The sequence below is a fragment of the Pelobates fuscus genome, chromosome 10 (assembly GCF_036172605.1).
Source record: "Pelobates fuscus isolate aPelFus1 chromosome 10, aPelFus1.pri, whole genome shotgun sequence".
Lineage (NCBI taxonomy): Eukaryota > Metazoa > Chordata > Amphibia > Anura > Pelobatidae > Pelobates > Pelobates fuscus.
The window spans coordinates 68,873,859-68,884,748 of NC_086326.1; the positions used below are offsets into that span (position 1 = coordinate 68,873,859).

The following is a 10,890-nucleotide window of genomic DNA, read 5'->3' on the forward strand; positions in this document are numbered from 1 at the left end:
GTACAGACTATTTTGTCTTATGTATTTTTCCTATGCTTGGGCCAAAGTTCGGCATGACAGTGCCGCTTTAAGCATTTTTTTTTTAAAATGTATTTATATTGGGATTTTTTTATTTTTTTTAATTCTTTATTTTTGTTATGCATGTTGTTACAAAGCATCGACATACGCCACAACAGCGTGTTCAAGGTTGTACTAAGGTTATACAGTGGCATGAGGAATTGCACAATTTTGTATAATTATAACATTAACAAGCTTGGCTACGCAGTGAAGTAGTTGGAACAAGGTGAAATAGTCAACACTTAACAGTGCTAGATTGGTTGTACTAGTTATGCTGACATAGTTGTAGTGTGGTCTTATGATTTACAGTGTGACAGTAGCTGGCATGTGTGTGATGTGTGTGCTAGCTGCGCTGCTCTTGTGTAAGCTGTTGTGCAGTGAGAGGCAAATAACAGTGCAGTATTCTGCCTACAGAGTGGGGTAACTCCGCTACACATTCTGAACATTAATACGAACTGTTTTATCATGAGTAATTTGTGTTAATGCTATAGCACTCATATTGTGTTGTTACATTCGAGTCACATCTAGTGAAATCACTTTATAAAGGTTGTCACCCCCGTGGGTCGGGGCGACCCAAGCTGCCCCAGTAGGATTGTGTCTTCGTCCTGGTGGCCCCAAGGCTACACCGACAGGGGGGGGTCCCAGTATTGTCCGGTACCTGCTCAGCTGTTTCCGTGCAGCAGGGGGTGAGTGTCCTGCAGAGCAGGCACCGTAGTCCACAGGCAGTGGGGTTCTCGTTGTGTTCTCCTGGACTCCGACCATGTTGTGTGGGTCTTGCCTCTGTCATTTCTCTGAAGGTTGGTAGCAGCCTTGGTGGTGAGCTTGATAATGCCCATATGAGTTTGCCGCTTTTTGGAACATTTTGGTTTAGGCTGAGTGGGGAGTGAGTGCCTAGTGGGTGCTCCCGCTAGAGTGTCCCGCTTTGCTTCATGCTCAGAGTTCCCTGGCGGGAGTGGGTGTCGTGCGGTGCTCCAGCTCCTCAGTGCTGCCGCTGTTCTCTCCTCATGTGGGTTAATTGGGCCGCTTGATTTTAGCTCCGATGGCCCCGGGGGTCGGTGAGTGTTTCTCCACCTCAATTTATTGCAGGGTTGGGAGGCAGGAGTCGCTTTGCGAGTCGTGATCGCGGGGAGGTAGCGGGTCTCTCCCCTGCCTCCTGCGCACATGGCGCCCGCCATTTTAGGTACAGCGCCTGGGTCCCCCTTGCCCCAGTTGGGCTTTCTCGGTTCAGGCCTCAGGGTGAGGACCGGGATCACCCCCCGGCCCACAGGGGGGGGAGCAGGGCCGGGTCCGCTCGGGATTGTGCCTCGGATTGGGATCCGTGGTGCAGGATAGCGGGGCGGCGGCTGTCCGCCCCACTCACCGCAGGTGAAGGCCTCAGCGTTTGCCACGAGAGTCTCTCCCCCAGGGGACTGAAGCTCAGTGAGCCAGCCTCTCCCTGGATCCAGCAGTCCCCTTGCTCCGGGCACCTTCATTGTCGGTCTGATTCAAGTGAAAAAGGCTTATTTTAGTGGTTTAATCATAGGTTTGTTGCAGGAGCTGCTCCTGCTTGCGACCGGCCAGCTCGGCGGTCTGCTCCCGCCCCCCCATATTGGGAAATATTTAAGCAAAAAAATGCATCTATTGATCAAGAGACCATTATCTGAGTAACAGATAAAAACAGCTCATGCAATACCAAATGGTTTGGAAAGGTTACGAAATAATGAATTGTACAACTCATGGACAAAGTGCTGTTTTAATCTCCTGTATTGCATAATGCAGTGATTAATTCATACAGGCTATTTACAAAGTAAAAGTTTAAACATTTTTAAAATTAGATCAGAAAATATGCATTTCCAATAGGCACTGTGAATTGTTCTCTGCCATTTTAAGCAGTCATATACCCATGGATTTTGGTGCTAGATTTAGCCATTTGGGAACAAGCTGTCGCACGGGAGAAGGACTAGAGACTCCGACGACACAAACCTTGAAGGCGTGGGACTCGATGCGCAAAACTACGCACGTATCCCCGATTCCTAGTCCCCTTCTCCCAATTGTTCCCAACCCAAACCTTGCTGGTGGCATCCCAGCCAAGGCCTGGATATTCCTGGAAGAACAAGACTACGTCCCAATTAGAACGGTCCTCCATGGGGGCACTGTTCGGCCCCTCCGCGCATTACTGGCCGATAGACCTAATTCACCAATGGTATCTCTCCGCTATTTACAACTGACACACTATTATAGGTCTCTCCCGCACAAGGAACGCCTTCACAGAGATCTTACGTGGTTTGAAGAACTATGCCACCGGGGAGACACGCTTAACAAGGCGGTATCACTACTCTACCAACACCTGCTGGTAGGAAGCACCACGACGAACACCACGTTCAGGAGACTATGGGAACAACAACTGGAGAACCCGATCTCGCAACCACAGTGGGACACGGCACTCCTCTGGCAGTACAAGAGCTCCTCCAGCTCCCGTTATCAGGAAGTCAACTATAAGTTAATATCCATGTGGTATAGGACACCAGTAACATTACACAGGATATTCCCGACGACATCCCCCACGTGCTGGAGATGTCAAGAGGAGAGGGGCACGATCGTGCACATCTGGTGGGACTGCCAACTCATCACTCCATATTGGAACAGTATCAAATCTGAAATCAACACAATGCTGGGAGACGACACGGAATGGTCCAGGGAACTGGCCCTCCTACATATCACCACTCGGTCTATTTCTGGCTATAAGAAGTCCATCCTACGTCACCTACTGAACGCAGCCAAAGCCCTCATACCTGCGTACTGGAAGCGGACCGAGGTCCCCACGGTTGAGGATTGGTTAAACAGGGTCGGAGACATACAATTGGCGGAAGCACTACAGGCATCCCTTACGGGTAGGGGAACCAGGCACGTGGAACGGTGGCAGCCGTGGTTCGCATACCAAGCTGCTAGACGATAGACCTCCAGTAAAAGGGGGAAGACTGTGACCCAAACGACAATTAATACTCCACGCCACTGACTTTATGGGTGGCAAGACACTCACAGCAATAAGGGCAACGCACTGGACTGACAGAATCGACACTGTCCCGACGACCTGATACACACGCACACACCCCACGGGGCTTGAAACACGATACCCACTTAAAAAGTCCCTCACTTTTACCGAGTCTGCGACGCCGGCTGCGCTCCGTGGAGCTGGGGAGGGGGCCCACTACGATGGCCACCCTAATTCACCCTATCTCTACCTTTCTACTTTCCTATTGTATGATACATAACCGTACTGAAATAATTGACAACAAAGTAATGTAACAGGAACACTGGATAGCAACATCACTTTGGACACCTTGAGCCGAGAGACACGGGTACTCGCTCAAAGGCTGACCGGCTATAATAACCCGACCAAGAACGTAGACGTGCACACTCATCTACCCATTTAATACTCCCTCTGACACATTTACAACGTCTCATCATTATCTCCGACCTGCCGCCCAGCCTGGTTTTGACACGATGCACAGTGTTGCTTTGTACTCAATAAAGTATATGTAGGTCCAGGTGCTTGACACCCCTCGATTAGCATACTCAGAAACCTAATTAAACCTTACTAGGCTCTTGCCTACAGTTATATGTAAACCTGAACAGTTATATTGTAAGTCAACTCATATAAATGCAATGTTACTTTTGATATAAACAATCTTGAACTACACTTACTCGGCCACACCGAAGTGTAATTATATTTTTTGTGGGCCTGCGAGCCGATCCTTTATGTACTCTCTCTTCTCCTATCATAAATAAACAGATTTTCAAAAAAAAAAAAAAGATTTAGCCATTTGGCACACGTAGGCTCAAAACCTCAGAAAAGTGCCGAAACGTGTTAACATGCCCCTTATTTGTGCCCCTGCATTGTGTCCTAATTTGATTTTGTTTTCTAATAAAGGACAATTTTAATCCGCTTGATTGAGTCCAACAATTCTGTCCTAGATATAGAACCCGGCACTGGTTATGTATTTTATCAATACAACACGCAACTGAAGCCCATTAGAGAAGAGGTGGTTACTAAAACAAATGTTGTGGGTGGGTAGGGTGGTCATTCTGCATCACTCTTTTATTTTTAATATTCCCCACCCACTGGTCATCGGTGGGGACAGGGGGGACATTAAAATGCTTCCCCCCCCCCCCCCCATGTTTATTTTAATAGCGCTTCCACTTGCTAATCACAGGTGGGGGTTGGAGGGAGGACAATGACCTGTCCATCCTCCTAATTGAATTTTAAGCCCCGCCTAATGCCAACAGGTGGTTGACGTTTGATAGGTCTCCAACCAATAGCTGGCAGATGCTAGATTTAATTGGTGAGCAGCCCCCGGATTAAGTAGATACGACCTCATAGTGGCACAGCAAGGGGAAAAGGAACTCCCCCTTCCTCCTCCCTACCCCTTTTTATATTGTGGCGGTTGTCTAGTGTTTGCCTGTGTCCACATAGTTATCCAAGGTTTTTTTGTTGTTTTGTTTTTACTATTGCTAGTGCTGTTAGAATCCAGATACTATCTGCAAAGTATCATTCATTTACAATAATTTGGTAATGTGCATGCTACTGGATGCATTTGGTCCGGATTTTAGTTCAAAATCAGAGCTTTGTAAATATTCTGGATTGTAAAAAATTGTGTATAAAATCAGTACTTTTCAAATTATGTAGCTGAATGTTGCAAATTTGCTTGGACTGACTGAATTTTTAACCACAGTTCGCTTTAGTAAGTATGAGACATGCCGTTCCAGTTGGGATTAAAGCATGGTCACAAAATGTTGTCTGTCGGTTGAGTGCATAATCCTGCAGGTGTGTGTCTAATATCTTGGCATAAAGGTGTGCTATACTTATGTCTGCTGCATACCTCACCCCAGTAAACACTGAATACTCGAATTAAAATAACCACTACAGAGAGTTGTAGTGGTTATGGTGCTCGGAGTATTCTTTTAAATTGCCTATTGATTTGGGTAAAAGAGGAACAAGAGTCGGCAATAGAAAGGTGATATTCCTTTGATCATGGGTAAATGGATTATACACAATGCACAAATGGAAAAAATAATTGTTAGGTGCCACATCATTTTATGTAGAAGATCTCAACCTGGATGAAAATGTTGTTTTATTTTTATACTGATAAGGGAATCTTTTAAGCAAACAAAGAAGTTTGAATGACTATCTGTTCCTGTCCAAATTAGAGATGTTTAAATTGCGTATACGCAGAAGTAAATTCACACTGACACAGAGTTCAGATTAGATGAAAGAACTTCAGGAAATTTATTGGCATCTGTTAAAAAGCGGGCTTGCAGGCCCTTTTAAAGGTAAAATGACATCATTGTAAAAATCAAGATATGAGCAAGAAAACATTGTCAATTGGTTCAAGTGCAAAGTGGTTAGTCAAATGCCCTCCTTGTTGGGTGTTACATCTTATGTCATAACTGACGTCATAAAGTTCTCCTCCAGATTTCAGCGCCATCTTGCTAGCACGAGGAGTTCACTCGATGGGAGGGGGGCTTTGGCAGCTATCCATAAGGAGTAGCTGGTACCTTAGTCTTTCAAGGTTAGCATCTCAAGGCCTCTTTAGCAATTATACATTCTATCAAGACTATCTGCTACAGTGTTTCATTTAACCAGAAGATTCTAGCATTTTCTGCTGACATGCTGTTTCTACGAACAAAGGAATCTTGTAAAGCTTAAACTATGAGGCCTGAGAGCTGAATATGAGAATATAGTATTAAAGGGGCCCAGTAAGGATTATATAGTTTATAAGGGGCCTAATAATGGTTATAGGTTATAAGGGGTCTAATAATTCTACAACAATACGATTCCTAAATTGTTGTTTACCTGTAACAGTTGGTAGAGAAGAGAATGTAATTAACTATTTAGGATTTCTCTGTCAAAATGGAGGTATTATAACATGCGACATGACATTTGCATGGGCAGCAAAAAAAATCACATTATATTAGTCCATTTTATACATGAAGGTTAGCATATGCGATCTATTTGTATATATTTTAATCTCCAATGCCTTTTTGTGGGTAGGCTAGCACAGATGGTATGAAACTGAACTATTTAAATATGATGCTGAACTCTGCATCACCCTCTGCATTTTCAACATTCCCCTGCTTGGCCGTGCTTTGAAAAGACAGGGAGCATAAAGAGAGGGGGTTGATGCTAATTTTATTGGAGCAGAAAATCACAATAATAGGCTCAGGAGGCAAGATGACTACAGCAAATTCATGTAATACAAACCAAGCATGTGTGTGTGTGTTTCCTTCCGCAGACACTTTTGGGATGTGGTCCTAGGATTTCCTCTTGAGCTTCAGAAGAAGTTACTACATTTTGCTACAGGAAGTGACAGAGTACCGGTGGGTGGAATGGCAGATTTAAACTTCAAGCTTTCCAAGACTGAAACATCCACTAACTGGTAAATGGGTTTTACATGTTTTTTTTTTCCCTTTTTATTTCCTTTAGTAGATAGAGCTTATATGTGGAAAAGAGACAAGAGGACATCTGATTGGCATACATGTAATCCCACACTTTTTTCTTACCTGTTCTGCTGGTAGGGCATCATGGCGTTACTCTGCCCCTTCCTTCAGTGTGTACAAACAGGTAGAGGCAAGGCAGATCTGTACCACAGACTGTGCGGGTCTCAATTTTGCTTTCCAGCAGGGGAAAGGGGGATGCAATGGATGTAGAACTTCCGGGCCCTTTGGAATTCCAGTGCTCTATCACAGCTGCATTCCCAGGTCTCATGTTCAACTATAAAATGTGTAAAAGTGCATAAATCCCTATAATATATAGCATGAACACAGTGTTAGCAAAAGGTTCTGGTATATACAGTTAGAGAAAAAAAGTATTTGATCCCCTGCTGATTTTGAATGTTTGCCCACTGACAAATGATCAGTCTATAATTTTAATGGTAGGTGTATTTTAACAGTGAGAGACAGAATAACAAAAAAACAAAAAAAATCCAGAAAAACACATGTCAAAAAAGTTATACATTGATTTGCATGTCAATGAGTGAAATCAGTATTGGAACCCTTCGACTTAGTACTTGGTGGCAAAACCCTTGTTGCAAATCAGAGGTCAGACGTTTCTTGTAGTTGGCCACCAGGTTTGCACACATCTCAGAAGGGATTTTGTCCCACTCCTCTTCTTTTTGGAGATCCTCTCCAAGTCATTAAGGTTTTGAGGCTGACATTTGGCAACTCGAACCTTCAGCTCCCTCCACAGATTTTCTATGGGATTAAGGTCTAGAGACTGGCTAGGCCACTCAAGGACCTTAATGTGCTTCTTCTTGTGCTACTCCTTTGTTGCCTTGGCTGTGTGTTTTGGGTCATTGTCATGCTGGAATACCCACCCCGACGCATTTTCAATGCCCTGGCTGAGGGAAGGAGGTTTTCGCCCAAGATTTTACGTTATGTGGCCCCATCCATTGCCCCTTTAATGCAGTGCAGTTGTCCTGTTCCCCAAGCAGAAAAACATCCCCAAAGCATAATGTTTCCACCTCCATGTTTGACGATGGGGATGGTGTTCTTGGGGGGGTCATAGGCAGCATTCCTCCTCCTCCAAATGCGGCGAGTTCAGTTGATGCCAAAGAGCTTGATTTTGGTCTCATCTGACCACAACACTTTCACCTTGTTCTCCCCTGAATCATTCAGATGTTCATTGGCAAACTTCAGACGGGCCTGTACATGTGCTTTCTTGGATTTCAGTTCTTCACGGCATAGTGCGTTACCAATTCTTTTCTTGGTGACTATGGTGCCAGCTGCCTTGAGATCATTAACAAGATCCTCCTGTGTAGTTCTTGGCGGATTTGTCACTGTTCTCATGATCATTGAAACTCCACGAGGTGAGATCTTGCATTAAGCACCAGACCTAGGGAGACTGACAGTTATTTTGTGTTTCTTCCATTTGCGAATAATCGCACCAACTGTTCTCACATTCTCACCAAGTTGCTTGGCGATGGTCTTGTAGCCCGTACCGGCCTTGTGTAGGTCTACGATCTTGTCCCTGACATACTTGGACAGCTCTTTGGTCCTGGCCATGGTGGAGAGTTTGGAATCTGGTTGATTGCTTCTTTTGACAGGTGTCTTTTATACAGGTAATGAGCTGAGATTAGGAACACTCCCTTTAAGAGAGTGCTCCTAATCTCAGCTTGTTGCCTGTATAAAAGACACCTGGAAGCCAAAAATCTTGCTGATTGATGGAGGATCAAATACTGATTTCACTCATTGACATGCAAATCAATTCATAACTTTTTTTGACATGCGTTATCCTGGATTTGTTTTGTTATTCTGTCTCTCACTGTTAAAATACACCTACCATTATATTAACATTGTAGGCTGATCAAATACTTTTTTTCCATTACTGTATGTTGGATAGACATATATCAATATACAATTGGTTACTTTATAGATTTTTAATAGCAGATTGCACACGTTAATTCATATAGACAAGTACTTCGACTTGGTCTAAAAACATGTTTCCAATAAATATTTCATAACCTATTATACATTTTTTTTTTTTTTTTAGGTTGCCAACAGCACACACCTGTTTTAATCAGCTCTGTCTACCTCCTTACAAAACAAAGAAAGAATTAAAGCAGAAATTGACAATAGCGATTTCCAACGCGGAAGGTTTTGGGCTGCAGTAAAATGACACCAAAAGTTAGCGTTATAAACATGACATGTATGTTTTTTCTCGATTCAGGGCAAAAAAAAGAGCAGTGCCATTGAGTTGGCCATTAAATGTGGACAGGTGGTTTAAAGCAAGCATATTAAATGACCGCATACCTGCAGGTTATATTTTGGCGACTGCACTGAGACAAGGTCGTTTGGTGACCACACTGCTTATTGACTGCGCTGAAGTGCAACCTCAGTGTAACGTACTGCAAGCCAAACTGACATCGAGTGGGTTAATGCCACTGTAAATACAGCATCCTATTCTGCTGGGATTTAAATAGATTTAGTGGTGATTTTTAGCTGCGGACAATTACATTTTATACAGGTGTACCTAGCAAGTGCTTTCTAATAATGTCACAGATTTACTATGCTTTACAAATATTAAGTAAAGCCAATATATTTATTATTAGCTGTAAATTAATAGGACATTTTTTAGCTTGTTGTACTTCACTGTAACGGAGAGCATAGTATTAATAATATATCCGAAATCAAATTTTTCTAAGCCCTTTAAACAAATATGTAAAATTGGGGATCAAAATCTCCACTAGCCATTGACGAGTATAAATTTAGTTCTGGCAAGTAAAAAATGCACCCCTGGTGTGTGTGCCATGGCTTGCCGTGGCCAAGAACATTTAGGGCCTGGCTAGTAGCGTAGGACTTAAAATGTTGAACCCTGTATATAACCTAATCTGCAAAGAGGTTACAAGATGTATCACTGCATTCTAATTTATATCTGGTTTATTATAATACATGATTTTTATTTTTTTATCATCATGTCTGAGTTTACAAAATGTAATTAGAGTAACCATGTGCCATTTTGTTCAAGTTACGCTAGTGGAATAGTCTCAGAATCCCAGCACTTACACAGTCTTGTCTCAAAAGGTATTTCACGAGGTGGAAAGTAACATGCAGACAGAGTTGTGTATGTACATATGCAGTAATAGATTCTATTACTGTATACAGAGGTACGTCATTACGTCAGTGTGTGCTTGTATTGTATGCGCAAATGTATATGTGCTTAAAAGACCACTATAGTGCCAGGAAAATAAACTAGTTTACTCGTTTAGTGTCAATAGGTCCCTCCCACCCTCAGGGTCCCCCTCCCACCAGGCTCAAGAGGGGTTAAGGGGTTAAAACACTTGCCTTTCTCCAGCACCGGGCTCCCTCGGCGCTGGGGAAATCTCCTCCCTCTTCCGACGTCAGCGCTGAATGCGCATGCATGGCAAGAGCCGCGCGTGCATTCAATCAGTCCATTGGACGGCAGCGTCTTCTCACTGTGATTTTCACAGTGAGAATCGCGGAAGCGCCTCTAGCGTATGTCAATGAGACAGCCACTAGAGGCTGGATTAACCCTAATGTAAACATAGCAGTTTCTCTGATAGCTGGATTAACCCTAAATGGACCTGGCACCCAGACCACTTCATTGAGCTGAAGTGATCCTTTAAGTGTATATATACATTTCTGCATGCACACACATTAAACTGTCAGAACTTAAACTTTTTTTTTAATATAAAAACATTCCCAGTTTTATTTTAGCAATAAACCTTCATGCAGGAATGTAGGATCCATTATTGCATTTAAATTTTTCCTAATTTTCGTACATTTCATATTTATGGACTTTTTCAAATAATTGAAAGGTTTATGGGTTGTTGTTGTTTTTTTTTTTTTATATTGTCTGTAAACCAAAGTTTTCAAACTGAAAATCTGTTGAGGTAACAGTCACCACATTAGCAAAGAAAAAAAAATCTGTTGTAGTCACCTTTTTTATAGGTATACATCCACTTTGATATTTAAAGCAATAAATGCACTTTTGCCAATAGTATGCAAAATATGGATTACAAATAATGACAATCCACAGATTGCATAATGAGCATATGGCAACTATAACCCGCCCCAGTCATTAAGTGCCAGTGGATGAAATAGTTGATTTTAAAAAACACACCAGAGGGTCAATTTTTAAATCTGTTATTACATGCTTTAGGGATAAATAAATTAGATACTCACCACTTTACGTTCATTTGTAGCAGCAAGTCCCTGGGCTCTGATCCTTATCAAGTGACATCATCTTCAACCAGGACGTGGCTGAAATCTCCAAGCCAGTTCTGTTTCTCCCATAGCCTTCTGTAAGACAGTCATGCACGTTTGAGATGTTATTGC

General features: G+C 42.9%; 1 protein-coding gene across 1 annotated transcript in view; it reads left to right on the forward strand.

The window, feature by feature from the left end:
- The window catches only part of HECTD2 (HECT domain E3 ubiquitin protein ligase 2), a 106,053-nt gene extending 95,696 nt beyond the window's left edge, over positions 1 to 10,357 (forward strand). The window contains exons 20-21 of the mRNA XM_063435141.1: positions 6,330 to 6,473; positions 8,585 to 10,357. Of these exons, the coding sequence (XP_063291211.1) occupies positions 6,330 to 6,473; positions 8,585 to 8,705 (265 nt within the window). The 3' untranslated portion in view covers positions 8,706 to 10,357. The remainder of the gene's footprint in view (positions 1 to 6,329; positions 6,474 to 8,584) is intronic.
- The last annotated feature ends 533 nt before the right edge of the window (positions 10,358 to 10,890 follow it).